We start from the raw sequence: 19,537 nt of genomic DNA, 5'->3' as shown, positions 1-19,537 counted from the left end.
TCGTCGCTATGTGACACGCTGTCATGACAACTGCTATTCACCTTTAACACACATTAAACTTGAGTTCTCTCTGCCTGCCTGCACTTTCAATGCTTATCAAGATGCCGAATGACCTTGGAGCCACACACACCATTCTAGCTGTTAACACACTAACTGCTGCTAAACACACTGACTCTCTCTGTTGTATTCCTTCTCTGAAATGGCTATAGGTGTCATCCACCATCATTCTGTATATACTTTGAAAAACCTATACATCCTTCAAGTGGGTAGTGATTCATATTCCTTTACAGCTGTGGGTAGGGCGTTCCACATTGATGTGGCATAATTGCGAAATGTGTTTAGTCCCTTGTTTGAGCTGAATCTGGGTTTAACATGATTTGTGGAGCTCCCTCTGGTGTTGTGGTCGTAGTATTCACTGACCTTTGGGAATTATTTTGACTTGTACATGGGTACCTTAGTCGTGTAGTGTATCTTGTAGACCAGGCCCATTGCAAGTTGCTGTACTCTGTTGTCTACTCTAAGCCATCCTAGGTTGTCAAAGTGGGCAGGGATGAGGTGGGTTCTAGGGGTAAGGTCAAGCAGTAGTCTGACCAGTTTGTTTTGTCATGTTTGTAATTTAGTTTACCATTTACCTCCACCATCTGTTCTCTCCCCTCCAGGTAGGATTGCATCCAGCTTACTGATAGGCTATCAAAACCAATTGCTTTTAGCTTGTCAATCAGAATGGAGTGATTGACAGTGTCGAAGGCCTTTTGTAGGTCCAGCATGACCATGCCGCAGTATTTGCCCGCATCCACCTCTTGTTTGATGTGGTCGTTCAAATAGAGAAGGCATGTGTCAGTGGAGTGGGATGTTCTGAAGCCAGATTGGAATTCGAAGATTAGATTTTTTTCCGCAAGGTACTTTTCGACCTGTCCATTGTGTTTATACAGTGTCTATTGTTAACTAGTCTCACGTAGCCATACCTCTATTATCATTCTTGTATAGGGGGAAGAAACGCTCTGGCTTGTTTGTATTTCTTTAAACCAATCACAATCATCCTGGGAGGCGCTAAGCCCACGATGCAGCGACGGTGCCCTTGAGAAATAGTGTCGCAGATAGCGGGGACACTAGGGCAGGAGAATTCTGACTGAAATATTCAGTCAATGGCATGCTTATACCCACATGTCTATATCCAGAGTAATTGTTAACAGGTCTCTCTTGAAAAAGAGATCTTGATCTCAATGAGACAAACTTGTATAAATAAAGGACAAAAATAAGTGTGTTCCCACCAAACAGTTACAAACTTACTATCTGATATCAAAGTCTATGGTTTTCCTAAAGGAACAGTGTAGTGTAATGTGTGAATATTTCGGTAGGCAGCCATTTCATCCGTACTCTCGCCAATCCTACCAGACATCTCCAAGGACCAGCATAAGTTGTGCATATGTATACTGTGTATTGTGTAGCTGTTTTGAAATTGCAATGGTCTCTATACCCCCAACTACATTACCATATTATTACATTATATTTCCCATTTAATCAACACCAACCAGTCAGCTTGGCTCCAGTTCCACTTCTATCTAGGAGGGAGCAGTAGACCTAGACCATGATGCTTGTTAATGAACTGATTCGATGATAGACATATACAACAGACCGTGTGTCAGCAAAGCCTGCAGGATTATCAAAGGTCCCAACCATGGACTGTTTCAGCTCTGACCGTCTGGTAAACAATACCGGAGTCTCAGGGCCTGGACCAGCAGGCTCCGGGACAGTTATTTCCCCAGGCAGTAAGGCTCATGAACAAATACAAATAACGGCGTGCTGCCTGTCTGCCCACTACTCACTCACTGTCATAACACTGTGACTATTCATTGTATTACAATTTAGTTATATTTATACCATTGTTTCTACTGCTGCTTAGCACACACTACACCCATGCTGTGATTGTCATGTTATAGTCTAGAGCTACATTATCATTGTTTCTGTTGCCACTTTGCACTCTTCATTACACCCACACTGTGAGGATTGTAAATGTGTGTTGCAATTAGAGCTATTTATGCCATTTTTTTTCATGCTATTTCTATTGCTTTTCTCCCCTGATATTGTATTGTATTGATGTCGCTGCTACAAGGCCGAGGAGCCAAGACAGGTTTTTCACTCGTTACGCTGTAATTTATGAAGATGTGACAAATAAAGCAATGTGAATGTGATGACAGGTATACAGTATATAGTACTATCTATGTGAATGTGAGATGACAGGTATACAGTATATATTACTATGTGAATGGTTGATTGTGTGACTGTGACAGTGATAAGGGTCGTCTCTACTGGACTGACAGCTGTGCGGCTGGTTGATATGTGTTCTGTGGCAGAGTGAGGACGGGCTGATGGACTACTTTGAAGCGGTTGTCAAGGAGACCAAGAAGGAGCCGAGGAAGGTGATTGGATGGGTGACAAACGAGCTGCTGGGACTCCTAAAACAGCAAGGCTTCAGCGTGAGCCAGAGGTGAGACACGCGCGTGGACGTGCACACACACCACTTTCTGTGATTATGACAGCCTCAAGGATGATCTTCAGGGTTGGAAGTGATAGCACTACTATAATATGGTTTACATATTGTTTATTACATAATATACTTTGATGAAAAAGTTCTTACAAACATCCCACAGGTCCATGAAGCCGTCCTCATAGATTGGACTGGTTCTATAGTTATCAGCTTTGGGCGTTTTATTATTTATCTTCACTGGACTATCCCTGAAAAAAAGCAGTCAAAAAAGAAACGGCTTATCTGAGTTATTAAGTCGAATAGCATTCCCCTTGAATTATTTGTATCTGTCGGAGAGGAAAGTTGGATAAGGCGATTCCCGGGTTCAGTTCATTTAAAAATGGAAAACTTAGTTTCTGTTCATTCTCAATGATTTGATCACATGTTGGACATGATGACTTTCTCAGGCCAAAATGTTCTTCCCAACATTTAAATTTTGACGGCAAACCCACTGGCTAAAGCAGTGGTTTTCACAGTGCTCACAGAGAAATCAAAGTACAGGAATATACCTAAAAAGGTATGCAGGCTTTGTCACCCCAGTCACTGTTAGCCTAGCAGGGTACGAGCACTGTACCTTTTTTCCTATCCACAATAGCACCCGTGCAAAACCAATGTTTACTAAAGGCAGCATTAACCTCCTGATGCTACTTTTACCATGGGGGTAGCTAGTTGTAACTTAGGTAGCTAATGTTTAACTAGTGTGGCTTTTCCACCGCTCCATGGTACCAGCTCAATCTGACTTGACTCTACTCGCTTTTGGTACCAGGTACTTTGTTTTCCACTGCAAATAGTACTCCCGTACTGCATCGAAGGTACAGTGCTCGTACCCTGATATAGGATACCATTGGGGCGACAAAGCCTATGTACTGATTTCTCTGTGTGTAGGGGGGTCCCAGCTAAAAAAAATTGTATCCACCTTTTCTCCTCCTGTTTTTCTATGTTTTTCTCCCATCCCAATTTAGTCGACATGCCAATTCCCCCCTCCCCTTCCTGGTCGTTGCTCGCATGTGCCCCCCACTGGTCGGTCTAGGGAGGGTTGATAGATACTATCACATGTCCCCTCCGATACATGCGGAGTCAGCCAGTCACTTCTTTTCACCTGCCAGCGCGGACTCTCATTGGTGAGGTGTAACGTGTGGGAGGCTCACACTACCCTCACCATCTCCCTTCCTCGCTGTGCAGGCGCCCTGACCGACCTGTAGGAGTCGCTGTTTACAACGACCAGATTACCACCCACCGGCTTCCCTCCCGCTGACTCTGCCAATTGAGCCAGTATGATGGCCGGCCAAGCCGGAGGCAACGCTGACAGCCGGATTCGATACCAGTGTCTCTCGCGTTGGTGACGAGCGCTTAGTCCGCTGCGCCACCCAGCCGCTCCCAGCTACATTTATAACGTTTAATTTCACTTCCTATTTACTCCCTAAGACGTTTCCTTTCCTTCACAATGACATAATGTAAATTATGACTATTCGGATCATAGATATATGCACTCTGTCCTCTCTTATCTCTCCAACTACAGTGGCCAGTTATGGAATTATCCACAAAAACTGTATCTAAAAGTAGAAAATTGTATCAGATGGGGGTTCTTGATGTGACAGTTTGAGAACCACTGGACTAAAGTTATTTGAATCTAAAGCAAATTGATTATTAATTATGGAAGCCTGGGAAAGAGATGAAACAATATATGATTTTGGTGTTGGAAAAGATGGATGCTTTCCCTTCCAAGGCCACAGAGTTGTTAGTTGCCCGGGCATAACGTAATAAGCATTTGATTTGCAATTGAAAAGTCAATGGGAGCAGACTGGAGCACTGGAGATGGTTTAATGGTACTGAATACTGTACACACAGGTGTGTACAGGCTGAAATGGTGGTAGCGCAGAGGTCTATGTAATTATCACGTCTCGACCGCGCGTCTTTCCCAGGCAACAAGGCTCATTTAGTTTCAGTTTAGTCCCTACTGTTGCTAGCTATGTGTCAGCTATATTGTAATATCATACTGTTGACTCCACAGTGCCCCTATTATTACCACAGTGGATGTATTACAAGATACAAGATACTTTAATGCCACACAACTATGGTGGTGGTAATTGTTTGCGGTACAGCATGTTAATTGAGCACTGGGACATCAACATGAAACATCAAACGCCCCCCTCCCACCTCCCAATCCCCACAATAAATACATACAGGACAGTCACATATAACAAGTGTCAGTCAGTGTCGGATGCTTGCCCGTCTGTGCAAAGGAGGGCGGGCCAGGGCGTTTATTGTTCGGACTGCTGTGGGGAAAAAACTGTTCATGAAGCGTGTGTGTTTGGTTCAAATGTACCTGTAGCAACCTGAGGGCATGCGCTGGAATATGTGGTGTGCTGGGTGGGAGGGATCGTTGACTATTTTACCAGAGCGGGTGACTGTGCGTGAGGTGTAGATGGAGCCCAGAGAGGGGAGCCAATTATTTTGGAGGCTGTCTTGGTGATGCGTTGAGTTTGTGTTTGGTGCATTTGCCAGTGGAACCGTACCAGACTGATGGATGAGGTGAGGATACTTTGAATTATGGCGGTGTAGAATTGGACCAGCAGGTGTTGTTGGACTCTGTAGTCTGTACTTCCTCAGTTGCCTGAGGAAGTACAGGCGCTGCTGGGCCTTTTTGATGATGGCAGTGGTGTTAATGTCCCATTTGAGTTTATTGCTGATGTGGGTGCCGAGGAACTTGAATGATTCTTTCTGTTAGGGTTATGGGTTGGTCTGAGATGGTTATTGGGAGTATGGGTGTTTTTTTTTAAGTCCTGAAGTCTATGGCAATTTCCATGGTTTTGGAGGTGTTGAGCAGAAAGTTGTTGGTTGAGCACCACCTCACTGCTCTGTCCACCTCCTGCCAGTAAATTAACTCATCGTTGTTGGAGATGAGGCCCAGGATGGTGGTGTCGGCGGCGGCGGCGTATTTGAAGGCCTTGACTGAACTGTCCATGGGGGTCACGGGTGAACTGGTTGGTGTAGACTGGGAGAAGAGCCAAGGGGAAAGGACACAGCCATGGGGGGCCCCAGTGTTGAGGGTCAGAGGGCGGGATGATTTATTGTTCACCTTGACTATTTGGGTTCTATTGCTAAGGAAATTGAGGATCCAGTGGTTGATGGCTGGGTTGAGGTCCATGTCTTGTAGCTTGATTGTTGGGGGAGATTGTGTTGAAAGCTGAGCTGAAGTCAATAAACAGGATACGGGTGTAGGTGTTAGGGGTTTACAGGTGCTGTAGAGTGTGGTGGAGAGCCAGGTTGATGGCGTCCTCTACTGACCTGTTGGTCCGGTATGCAAACTGGTGTGGGTCCATGTGGGGTTCTGTGGCGGTTTTGAGATAGTCCAGGACCAGATGTTCAAAGGATTTCATGGCTACTGATGTAAGGGCTATGGGTCTGTAGTCATTGAGACAGGTTATTTTGGTGGTTTTTGGGACTGGGATGATGGTGGATTGCTTAAAGCACTGTGGGACTGAACAGAGTTGTAGGGATGAATTGTAGATGTCAGTGAAGACGGGGGCCAGCTGGTCTGCACAGTAGTGGAACACTGCAGAGGAGAGGAGGTCAGGCCCGGATGCTTTCCTTTAACATAAAATAATAATGGGATTGGAGTGACGGATCTGGGCATGTATTTGTAAAGATTCTGAGAATAAAGAGACGCGCTACAGTAGAATGCATGCATAGAGTCGTATGTTCGGTAAAAAACTTCAGACATATTTTGGGACCTCTGAGACCTTCTGTAAAACTTCAGTTAATAGCTTGGGCTTTTATTAGCTTCAATCACTGAACTCAGCTGGCTTATATTTGCGACAGGCATCAGTATAATTTTACTTATATAAAAATGTGTCTATCGAATAACATATCAATTACAAATCATGCATTGGATTTTGCTCTGAGAGATGGCACTAGTGAATGTAGAGATAAATGAGAGTTTTTAGTTGCCTCTCACTGTCCAGTTCAGCACCATGGACAGAGCCCAGTCGCCCACACACACAGCTACCCTGGCCAATTTGGGCCACTCAGGAATTATTTTAACCAGATATTATGACCCTTCAATATAGTTTACTTTAGCTTGTAATAAGCTTCCTCCCCCCACCATGCAGTCTGGCCCTTCTACGTCTTCCAAGGACAGACGTTGAAGTTCAACTTTCTCACTCTCTTGGGATCAATGTAGAAATGTCTTGCTGCTTCTCCTAAGTTTTGTTTTTGCGAATTTGACAACTGACAGCTTGAATTTCAGGTTGTACTCTTCTCTCTGTGTCGCCATGGTGATCAGTGACTGCCGTTTGAATGCAAGTAAAAATAATAAACTGCTTTGCAGTGTCAATGGCAACCAGATAAACTATGAATGTAGACCCAGCTTCTAAATGAGACCAGCCTTTATTTGTCAAAATGTGAAACTACACCTGGCCAGTAAAAGAGACCGGCATCTATATGGGACTTGGCTTCTCATTTTAAGTTTTAGAAGGAGTATAATATGTGATGTTTTAAGAAGTTACTGTAATTCTGCTTCCTGAAATAATTAATAATAATCTAGGGTCAGTGGCCAGATCACTTGACCATATAAACTTCAGTTTGGCTATATAATCCAACTGGTCTCGGATCAGCATTCCTGGTCTAAGAATATGTTCATAGGCTCATTTGAATAGGCTTGTTTGATTGAATTGGAGGAATTATGTGAGTGTAAGCTTCAGTTTATCTTCTATTCCAGATTGTTTTGAATTTGTGTGTGTGTGTGTGTGTGTGTGTGTGTGTGTGTGTGTGTGTGTGTGTGTGTGTGTGTGTGTGTGTGTGTGTGTGTGTGTGTGTGTGTGTGTGTGTGTGTGTGTGTGTGTGTGTGTGTGTGTGTGTGTGTGTGTGTGTGTGTGTGTGTGTGTGTGTGCAGTAGAGTAGAACGTGTTTATTTATGCATGATGTGGCATTTGTCTTCATTAGCGAAGGAGGAGACTTCAAAAAGAAAAACAAAGACACAGGCATCAGAACGGAAGCAGCGGGGAGGAGAGGAATAGGAGGAAAAAGAAAAGGAATGTAGAATTAAAGTGAGAGAAACAAAGTGGAGGCAGCGAGAAGCGGAGTGACAGTGAAACTCTAGAGATGTCATTAAGCGGTGGAGGCGGCCGTGGCCCATCCAGGTGTAACCAAGTCATCCTGCTAATCCCAGGCTTCTCCTGGCTGTTTAGAGAGGCTCAGGTCCTAATGGCACCAGTGGAGTGTATTTTGCTGAGGGGAGTGGAGGATTAAAAATCGACTGTGAGCCCCCGACGACCTTTAGGAGGTCACCTGAGGCCGTTAGAGGAGACAATTCAAGTCCCTGATGTCGGGAGAGACCTCGTTTAGAGGGCTGGGAATGGATACAAGCCTCATTTTAAGAAGCCAACTTGATTTGTTACAACCTGGGACGAGTCATTTTAGTACATCCTAAAAGCAAAGGAAGTAGACGTTATTAGCCTGCGTTCGCGAGGCTAGTTGAACCAAATGGGTACCCATCATGTCTAGGTATTTCTATATACTGTAGTTTACTATGCTGGTAAACGGTTAAGAAGCTGTTTGGTAGTGTATTTATTTTATTTAGACCTGATTTGGGAAACATTGCAAACAAATGGTAAAAACAACCAAAATCTAAAGAAAAAACTAAAACATGCTTTTTTTGGATGGACTCCAAAAAAAGGCAATCAGATTGGCTTCATAAAATTATCCCCCAAAAAAAGTGCCAACTATTTCACATACACATTGTCTTTCATGTCGGTACGAAAATACTAAGCGGCACAACCTTTGTTGTTAATATACTGTAGGGGTGTAATCATGTTAACAGCATATTTGGTTCTGTCACACTGTGACAGAACAGCCCAGGGGCTTACATACACACACAGAAAAGAGATGCTCACACACAGTTGTCAAATCACACATCAATAGACCATCTCCTTCAAAGTATCTCTCATATTTATCTAGCTGCCCCTCCTCTCTTCTCTTGTAGACAAGTTGTTTATGTCATTTATTTATTTGAGATATTATAGATTATTTCTCTTTGCTTTTGATCCAGCCCAGTATCTCCATCTGCCCTGGCTGAGCTGTTGGACCTCCAGGAAGATGGACACATCTCATCCTACGTCGCCAAGCAGGTCAGTCTGACACACAGACATGCAGTACAGGTCAGTCTGACACCATGCAGTACAGGTCAGTCTGACACCATGCAGTACAGGTCAGTCTGACACCATGCAGTACAGGTCAGTCTAACACCATGCAGTACAGGTCAGTCTGACACACAGACATGCAGTACAGGTCAGTCTGACACCATGCAGTACAGGTCAGTCTGACACCATGCAGTACAGGTCAGTCTGACACACAGACATGCAGTACAGGTCAGTCTGACACCATGCAGTACAGGTCAGTCTGACACCATGCAGTACAGGTCAGTCTGACACCATGCAGTACAGGTCAGTCTGACACCATGCAGTACAGGTCAGTCTGACACCATGCAGTACAGCAGTGATGCCAACAGTAGGAAGATACCAGAACTAGGAAGTGTTTTCAAACAATTGAATCTTTACACAGGATACAATTAACGGCTCACCGTTATTTCTCACAGATCAGGCTACAGCAGAAAGCTTTTGAAAATGGTCAAACTAAATATTTTTCTCTTGTCACTTGATATGTGAGAAACAACGCCTGGGCCCTCATTCATCAACGTGTGCGTAGAACATGTTCTATTTCCACACGTAAGCACAGAATGTAGAATCAGTGTACGCACAGGAAAATCGGGATTCACCACACGTGCGTACGCAGGTTCTACGCACACCTGTCATGATGAATATGACTTTGATCCTACGTTTGAGCTTGTGCACTGTTTTAAGTATTTGCATACCAGAACCGCCCCGATTAACCATATACGGTAATGGTATACCCCCATGAAATGTGGAAAAATGGACTAAGCCGAGGGAAGCGTGTTATGAGAACGGTGATGTCGGATATGATATCTATTAACCATTGCTGCCTGGGCAGCGCAAACACTAATAAAGACCGCGCTGGAATATGACTGCCTTTTCCCGTGTTGTTTGATTAATACCCAGGGATTAAAGTTCTCCTCAATTTTATTCCAAATCGCGATGGATCTTCCGTCAATTTTCTACCTGCTGCATATGATTTCTAGAGGCATACTACAATCTATTTTGATGTCAGTATTGGGTAGCCTATATAAACAATAATACGAGAGCATATACAAGAACAATGAATCTCACTGCATGTATGATGTAGCCTGCCTTTCAATACATGAACTTGAATTCCATCATGTTTGTGTGCGGGACTCACAAGGCTGTTGTCACAATGGGTGGTACCGGTACAGTAATAATAACAGTCCACACAATATCACGATGGACCATGCCATAGCCTATGTTCTATTAGGACATGATCTGTGACGACAAATGTTCTAGAATGTTTGATTAAGATATCATACTCTGACAGCATGCCTATGATCAACAAAAACGCGAACTTGAATCCCATCATATACATAGTCTGTCCACTATCTGGTGTCATTGCAATGCGTTTTCTATTCTTTCTTATGCAGTAAAAATGGGGAAGAACACTATATCGTGGGTGTTCATATGACTCTGCTTACAGCTTCGAAACTCCACTTGTTTCGTTTAACGTAAAGCCTTTTAAATATAATCAAAACGTTCCCGTGTTTCTGCGGTCTGTGCGCAAAATAATAACGAGTTGAGATACGCGGAGCGCAGTCAGTCAGTAGCCTACACCCCGTATATTCCGATAACGCTATATAAACCATGCTGCATTCATTCTGAGAGAAATATCTATTATTCCAAATGCTATTTATAGGGTTTTGATCATAATTACACTACTGTTGCTATTTTACAATGAACTATAATGAATTACGGTTCATACAGAAGTTCTGTATGAACCGTAATTCATTATAGTTCATTGTAAAATAGCAACAGTAGTGTAATTATGGTCAAAACCCAATAAATAGCATTTGGAATAATAGATCTTTCTCTCAGAATGAATGCAGCATGGTTTATATAGCGTTATCGGAATATACGGGGTGTAGGCTACTGACTGACTGCGCTCCGCCAGTGTTGAAACGAATGCACAGAAGCTCATTTCCTTGTTGTAATAATATATTCTACCACTGGGCGTCAGCTAAGTGTGCTCAGAGCTGTGCGTAGACATAAGCACAAAGTCAAGTTCAAGTTGAAATTGATGAATCCCACTCTTTGCTTAGAAATGATCGTACGCACAGGGTAAGCACAAATCTGTGCGTAAGACACGTTGATGAATGAGGGCCCTGGTGATTATAAACGTGTCAACCGTTTGTGTTTTGTTTTTTTAAACATGATAATTATTTTTGTTTTGATCTATGCATCACTTACATAATCCACCCTAAAATAGAATTGTTACATGTGTTATTTCTTTTTTTTTATCCACTTTTCTCCTATTTTTCTGTATTTTTCCTCCCATCTCAATTTAGTCGTTATGCCAATTCCCCCCTCCCCTTCCTGGTCGTTGCGCGCATTTCCCCCCCACTTGCCGGTCTAGGGAGCCCTGAAGTCTATCAGATGCTTCCTCCAATACATAGGAGACAGCCAGCAGCCTCTTTTCACCTGACAGCGAGGACTCTAATTGGTGAAGTGTAACGCGTGGGAGGGTCACACTACCTTCACCAGCTCCCTCCCTCGCTGTGCAGGCGCCCCGACCGGCCTGTAGGAGTCGCTGCCCACAACGACCAGAACACCACCCACCGGCTTCCCTTCCGCTGACACTGCCAATTGTGTCAGTATGACGGCCGGACAAGCCGGAGGCACCGCTGACAGCCGGATTCGATACCAGTGTCTCTGCGGTGGTAGACAGACGCTTAGTCCGCTGTGCTACCCGGCCGCCCTCACATGTATTATTTCTATACTATTGTTACAGCTCAGTGCCAATTTGTGAACTTGAGTTTCTCCTTAACCTGAATACCAGAGGCGAGACTCTAGTGATGATGTCATCAAGAGACAAATCCTGGAGCTGCTCCATAGACGGTGAATAGTGGAACAACTCCCAGGACACTATGATAGTAACTATGGTGATTTTACTGGGCTAATTTTCTGATTAGGAGCTGTAGGCCCACTCATTTATTGTCACTGGACCAACTCCCAAAAGTGTCACTTGATGACATCACAAATGAATATCTTAATGGCCGGATTTTAAGCGCCTTGGGTACGTGAAAGGCGCTATATCAATTCAAGCCAATATTATTATTACTATTTCCAGCTTAGGGAGACACTTGTCTGTGTTTATAGATATTGACTGAACAGTCCAAGACCATTGGAATAGCACAATGGCAATTATATTTTAGGGTGGATTTTCCCTTTAATTCTTTATTTCTGACAATACATGTGCCCTACAGTAGCAATCTGTCAGTCCTTACTTTCACTCTGAGTCATCCATTTACCCTGTTGAATTCCTAATCTTCTTGCACATTTTTGTAAAGATGTACTTGAAGCTCTGTTGCACTGTTTTATTGTACTACTGTACTCTATTCTACTCTACTCTGTCCCATTCTACTCTACTCCATTCTACTCTACTCTTATATATTCTACTCCACTCTTTTCCATTCTACTCTGCCCTACTGTACTGTATTCTACTCTACTCTGTTATATTCTACTCTACTGTACCTGCGCTGCTGTACTGTGTTCTACTCTACTCTGTTATATTCTACTCTACTGTACCTGTTGTACTGTGTTCTACTCTACTCTGTTATATTCTACTCTACTGTACCTGTTGTACTGTGTTCTACTCTACTCTTCTATATTCTACTCCACTCTTTTCCATTCTACTCTGCCCTACTGTACTGTATTCTACTCTACTCTGTTATATTCTACTCTACTGTACCTGTTGTACTGTGTTCCACTCTACTCTGTTATATTCTACTCTACTGTACCTGCCCTGCTGTACTGTGTTCTACTCTACTCTGTTATATTCTACTCTACTGTACCTGTTGTACTGTGTTCTACTCTACTCTGTTATATTCTACTCTACTGTACCTGTTGTACTGTGTTCCACTCTACTCTGTTATATTCTACTCTACTGTACCTGCCCTGCTGTACTGTGTTCCACTCTACTCGTCTCTAAGCGGGGTATACTACGTGTTCTCCTGCTCCCAGGTGTTCCAGGAGCTCTGGAGGTCTCCAGAGAAGACAGCCCAGCAGGTGGTCCAGGATCAGGACCTGGGTCTGGTCAGCGACACCACAGAGCTCCACAGCATCTGCCAGAGGGTGGTGGACTCTCATCCTAGAGAGGTGAGACCCCCAGCCCCTGATAATAACTTACAATACAGCTCTTCTCTGCTTCAATGTTGGCAAACATGACACATGTAAATAACCTTTGGAAGTCATGTAAAACCTTTTGTCACATTCAAGTTCTTTATTTGTCAAATACACAACAATACAGGGGCATTGCCGGTAATGAAATGTTTGTGTTTCGAACTCAGACTCAACAGTGCACAATTAAGAAACGACAATGAATACAAGAATGGTAACAATAAGTAGTAGTGGTAAGATCAAATGAAATGAAATATAGGGCGGCTGGGTGGCACAGCGCACATTGCGCTCGTCACCAAAGCAAGAGACACCGGGTTCGAATCCGGCTGTCTGTGTTGCCTCCGACTTGGGCCGGCCGTCATACTAACTCAATTGGCAGAGTTAGCAGGTGGAAGTCGATGGGTGGTAATCTGGACGTTGTGGACAGCGACTCCTACAGGTCGGTTGGGGGACGCCTGCACAGCAGAGACAGGAAATGGCGGGGGTAGTGTGAGAGTCCGCGCTGGCAGGTGAAAAGATGTGACAGGCTGCCTCCTCGTGTATCGGAGGGGACACGTGATGCAAGGCTTCTATCCTCCCTACAACCGGCCAGTGGGGGGCATATGCGAGCAACGTTCAAGACAGGGGAGAGGAGAATTGGCACAGCGGAATTGGGATGGGAGAAAAATTGAAAAAAGAGGAGAAAAAGTGGATCAAAAAATAATGAAATATAGAAGTGTGTGTGTGTTGTTCAATAACAATAAGTAGTAGTTGTAAAATAAAATTATAATAATAATAATAAAAGAAAAATAACCCTTGTATCAAAGGTTCACATAATAAGAGTCCAATGAATTACTATGTTAACAAAGCCAGTAGTGGTGTAGCCATACTGCAATCACATACTTCCCAGTAAAGCAGCTGCACAAGCTGTCTAGATAAATCAAGCATTAAGTTAGGAATCATCAGTGGGAGACCGTCCCCTTTCATCCGTAACACAGACGGTATTCTCCCTGACATGTTACTAGGTCTTGAGTTGGGAAATTGGCAGGACAGATCTGATCTGCTCCCATTCATTTCCTTCTCTTCATATACAGCAAATGTTCCTGTGCATTTCAGGGACAGGCTGCATGTATGAAAGGCCTTCATAAGATTGATCCAGATTGTGGTTTTAAAGGTTCCTATCCTCTCCGCAGGTCCAGGCCATCAGAAGTGGCAACCATAAGGTTCTGAACAAGCTGATGGGCTTGGTCCAAAAGGAGACCAAAGGACGTGCGGACCCTGTTCTGATGAGAGCCATCCTAGAGGAGAAGACCTCCTGAAGAGGACATGAGGAGGAGACACAACCTCCTCATCAGGAGACATGACCTCCTCTGACCTCCTCATCATGAGACATGACCTCATAATCAGGAGACATGACCTCCTCATCAGGAGACATGACCTCATAATCAGTAGACATGACCTCCTCATCAGGAGACATGACCTCCTCATCAGGAGACATGACCTCATAATCAGGAGACATGACCTCCTCATCAGGAGACATGACCTCCTCATCAGGAGACATGACCTCATAATCAGGAGACATGACCTCCTCTGACCTCCTCATCAGGAGACATGACCTCATAATCAGGAGACATGACCTCCTCTGACCTCCTCATCAGGAGACATGACCTCCTCATCAGGAGACATGACCTCCTCTGACCTCCTCATCAGGAGACATGACCTCCTCATCAGGAGAGGTGGATATGTGGAATGTGTTACTTGTATCTCTATGGACACACTCATACAGGACCAGAACATGTGATTTTCAGTGATGTGCGAGTCAGATCACATAGCTTCATCATAGAGCTGGCTCTGCAAATAGATCTAGACGATCTCTAAATATGCGTTCTATGCGTACGCCCTGGGCGGCCAGAGCATCTAACTGTTCTAACAGCAATATATAATCCATTTCAGAAGCGGAACGCACGCAATAAGTTCTGCGTTTTTTAAGTCATATTTGGGGTCAATTGACCAATGGTAGGCTTTTTTTTTCTTTTTCTCATCTGGGTAAGAGTGCTCTCGACCACTCTTAACATTTGGTCTTGCCTAAGCGAAAAGCAAGAATAAGAAAACATTGCTGAATCCCAGGTAAGAACAAAATAAGAAAAAATGCTAACAAAATAAGAGGAAATCTGTTATATCACTTCGTGAATGAGGCTCAATGTTTTATCCCACCTCACTGTATTCCCATTAAAAGAGATGTTTTCAATGCCGTTGAGAAGATCGTCTGAAATGATCAGTAGGGTCTTTGTCTTTCTTGAGCAAAAGTGTAATGGTTGTTTGTGATAGAATGGAGGGGGAAGTCAACTCCTGAAACGTAATTCCTAAGAGAATTGGAGAAAGCTTATCGTTAATAGTTAATAGCCACCAGGCCCCCTGAGTCTTGCCACTCTGCAGCATGGATCTCTTCTAGTTCTATCGTCCAATTTAGGTCAGCAATTTTATCTGGTTCAAGACAAGGGACATTTAGACTGTCTAAAAATGTTAGCCCTTTATTTGAGGTAAATTCCAAGGTATACAGTTTGGTGTAATAGGACTAAAAAAATCGTATACCTCACAAACTGGGTTAAAAGCCTCCAAGGGACTATATATTTGTTTTCTTTCATAAATATTGAAAAGAATATGGATATTTTAGTATGACAAATACTTTTAGAGCTTGATTGGTCCAGGCTAGGATCCATTACACAATTGAGATCCCCTCCAAATATCAGTTGGTGTGTAACTGTTAACAAAGTCAACGTCGTCCCAGTTAGGAGCATTAGTAACAAAGTCAACGTCATCCCAGTTAGGAGCGTTAGTAACAAAGTCGACGTCATCCCAGTTAGGAGTGTTAGTAACAAAGTCAACGTCATCCCAGTTAGGAGCGTTAGTAACAAAGTCAACGTCATCCCAGTTAGGAGCGTTAATAACAAAGTCAACGTCATCCCAGTTAGGAGCGTTAGTAACAAAGTCAACGTCGTCCCAGTTAGGAGCGTTAGTAACAAAGTCAACGTCGTCCCAGTTAGGAGTGTTAGTAACAAAGTCAACGTCGTCCCAGTTAGGAGCATTAGTAACAAAGTCAACGTCATCCCAGTTAGGAGCATTAGTAACAAAGTCAACATCATCCCAGTTAGGAGCGTTAGTAACAAAGTCAACATCATCCCAGTTAGGAGCGTTAGTAACAAAGTCAACGTCGTCCCAGTTAGGAGCGTTAGTAACAAAGTCAACGTCATCCCAGTTAGGAGCGTTAGTAACAAAGTCAACATCATCCCAGTTAGGAGCGTTAGTAACAAAGTCAACGTCATCCCAGTTAGGAGCGTTTGTAACAAAGTCAACATCATCCCAGTTAGGAGCGTTAGTAACAAAGTCAACTTCATTCCAGTTAGGAGCATTAGTAACAAAGTCAACGTCATCCCAGTTAGGAGCATTAGTAACAAAGTCAACGTCATCCCAGTTAGGAGCGTTAGTAACAAAGTCAACTTCATTCCAGTTAGGAGCATTAGTAACAAAGTCAACGTCATCCCAGTTAGGAGCGTTAGTAACAAAGTCAACTTCATTCCAGTTAGGAGCATTAGTAACAAAGTCAACGTCATTCCAGTTAGGAGCGTTAGTAACAAAGTCAACGTCGTCCCAGTTAGGAGCGTTAGTAACAAAGTCAACGTCGTCCCAGTTAAGAACGTTAGTAAGTTAGTAAGTATGTGGGCCCATTTTCTCATTTTAATCAGTCTTTAAAAGAACACTCCAGCATTTTGGGAAATACACTTACTTGCCAGAGTCAGATGAGAAGATTGATATCAATTTCATCTCTGTGCGTCAGTTGTTGGAAGTTGTATTTCTTCACTTTTGACGGGAGCTACACTAGCTGCTCCCTACTGCTCTGGGGCTGGGGCTACTGGACACACAATGAAACAGATTAAACTGATATCAATCACCTTGTCAGACTCTAGGACAGATAGCCAAATGTTAGGACTTTTCCTTGAAATCAGCATGGAAATGATCAGTTTCTGTGTCATATGGGGTTCAAAGTCAAACCACAGTTTCCATTCCTATGTAAATGAAGCCTATTAAAAAGTAAAGGCATGGCAATGATTATTTATGTATGTGAATGTAAAATATGCAGTTATACAGACCTAGCATCCAGTTCAAGGGTTATTTGCCATTTTCAACAAGTACATTGGAATATGTTCTCCTGCATATCTCTCCAATAGAAGTGAAATAGAATGTGTCATGAAGGGACATGCAGTACATAACAAAGAGACCGCACAATAACAACACCATAACACATAGACTATGACGGCACATCAGTGGTACAATGACAAATGTTTGAACAAAGTCATAAAAACAAGCATTAAACATGTAAATGTTATAAAGTCCATAGGCCAATAATAACCGTGCATGGGTCAGTAATACAATGTCAAACTGAGTTGTTATGTCTCTGCCTTTATAGCTTATCTCCATCTGCTTGGGTATCAGTAAAAAAAAAGTGATATGGACTTAGGCTATGTTTTTGCTCAATAAATAAAAAAATATATATATAATAATAATAATAATAATAATGTAGCGAGCTGTCACTCTGCACTCTGCCATCCCGGGGCTGGCGGCGACGCTATTGGTCGCGCCAGCCACGGGTTGACAGAGTCGAGAGTGCACAGGTTGACCTGGGGAGGCTATAGAGGGTGGAGCCTCTTGAGGTATGGGAAGTAGTAGGGATGAGTCGCTTGTACCGAAGCTATACCTCAGATACCTGATGCTTGAATAAAGAAGTACAGTGAGAACTAACAACCTGCCTCGAGAGTCGTATATAACGTTTGCACTGCAAAACATTACAATAATAATTTGAATAAAATAATTCAAATGTAAATAATAAATGCCCTGAAATCGATGACACAGCAGGATTGGTAAGAATGAATAGTGGAAGGCATTTCTAATCATACGCAGATGACTGAGTGATTATCTCAGTGAAGCCTTTCAGGTGTTCAATGTGAGATGAGTATTTAGAGAACCGAACATTCTAATGATGATGCAACAGTGGCTCCTAGTCATTGAAACCTATGGAGGTCTAGAATTCCGAAATATAATTGTGAGGAAAACAGTCAGAAGAAGAACCTAAACCTGAGAGATTTAAAGGACATGATTTCAACTTATGATGTTTCCACTAAACAATATAATGCCACTTAATTCTAGAACCTGGGGTACCAAATGGTTGCTATAATGGCGAGGGCTGATTTGAGAGGTTTTGCCCAGGAGCTGTTAATGTCCTCAGAACACAAGCACTAGAGTTAATGAATCAGCACCAGGATGATTGATTGACTGATATGAAAAGTGGCCCATTTTACATCCCAAAAAGGCTGGAGAGTGATTGATGAGCTCCCCCTTGTGGTTAGTACATGTTAGTGAAGTAGATACTCGATCCATTTTATTTTGTGTCCTGGCTGTTTACTGCTATTTCAGTTACACGACCACAATGGTTTTTTTTTGGCACTTCCCCTCACACCAAGGTTCCTCAAATATTTAAAACTCATGAAACATGTTTGACATTGTGATATTTACAGCATCACATTCAGGGCAACAGAAAATATTATGCTCTTGTGAGTTGATCATTAATATACACAATGTATTCATCATTTTAGTTTGATCAGGAATTCCTTGAAGGACCTCATTTTGGAATCAGGTGTAAGTTAACAGTTCTTGAGATCCTATCATTTGCCTTTTACCTCTCTTGACCTTTACGACATGTTCTCCATGCACAGATCTGTACATGTGTGGTTAAAAGAAAGGCCATTATCTCAGTTCAGATGGCTTAAATCTCTGGTGATGTCAAATGACATTATAATCTAATAGGAGCTGGGTGCATGTGACAAACAGAAGGTGGTTCACGCTGAGGTTAATAGCTGCCTATGTGTGACTGACTGGACTGTGCACAGGCTCCGGACTTAAGTGACAGCGTCCCATCACCATCTTGTCTGAGAAACGTACAGTGAAAATCATGCTGGAAAATCACTCATCATAGAGGAGGGGGCAGGGTGGGGGTTTAAAAGAATGGTCATAAATTGTTGGCATTATTTTCATTCAGCAAAAATATATCATGATAGTCAGGATAACAGGCATCCAGGCTATTTGGTTAACAGCTTTTCAACGATATGCCATGCATATGCCCATTGATCTGTATTAATTAATATTCACTATTGTGGAAAATAAAGACCTGTTAAAAGCTTTAGCAGCATCATGGAAGTCTTCATCTACAGTATGTTGCATATCTCCTTTGAAAGTAGGCCTATTGAATGTAACTTGACCTATGAGAGCAGCCTATTACAAGTACAGTAATTGTGCTGGTTAGTTAGAAAAGCATCAATGTCCAAGAAGAAGTCTGCGGAAGACCTAGTTTTAAACAAAAGGCTTTGTGGATAAAAGGCTGTCAGAAGAGGAAAGGTTTTCTAAACGAGGTCAGCTAAGTCCACAGAGAAAACAGGCAGAAACCAATCTGAGAAAATAGGACGAGACATTTCATAACATGTAAGAAGAATATCTATTTTCATATGGAGGTGTACTTACTGTTGGCTTGTGTTCCATTATCTGTAATAGCAGCTTTGGGAATAAATTATAAAGTGCTTCCGTTCATTTTGTTGTTTTATTAAGAGATTGTGCCTTTGTGTCTCAGACACTGGCAACAATCAGGACAGACATCACAGCAACC

At 42.9% G+C, this 19,537-nt stretch overlaps 1 protein-coding gene across 1 annotated transcript in view; it reads left to right on the top strand.

The window, feature by feature from the left end:
* Nucleotides 1-14,500, top strand: part of gatb (glutamyl-tRNA(Gln) amidotransferase, subunit B) — a 72,534-nt gene extending 58,034 nt beyond the window's left edge. The window contains exons 10-13 of the mRNA XM_084317966.1: nucleotides 2,355-2,488; nucleotides 8,577-8,655; nucleotides 12,691-12,825; nucleotides 14,019-14,500. Of these exons, the coding sequence (XP_084174092.1) occupies nucleotides 2,355-2,488; nucleotides 8,577-8,655; nucleotides 12,691-12,825; nucleotides 14,019-14,144 (474 nt within the window). The 3' untranslated portion in view covers nucleotides 14,145-14,500. The remainder of the gene's footprint in view (nucleotides 1-2,354; nucleotides 2,489-8,576; nucleotides 8,656-12,690; nucleotides 12,826-14,018) is intronic.
* The last annotated feature ends 5,037 nt before the right edge of the window (nucleotides 14,501-19,537 follow it).

The sequence above is a fragment of the Notolepis coatsorum genome (genome assembly GCF_963971535.1).
Source record: "Notolepis coatsorum genome assembly, chromosome: 7".
In the NCBI taxonomy this organism is placed as follows: Eukaryota; Metazoa; Chordata; class Actinopteri; order Aulopiformes; family Paralepididae; genus Notolepis; species Notolepis coatsorum.
The sequence above is the reverse complement of the archived record's forward strand: the minus strand, read 5'-3'. Positions and strand labels throughout refer to the sequence as shown.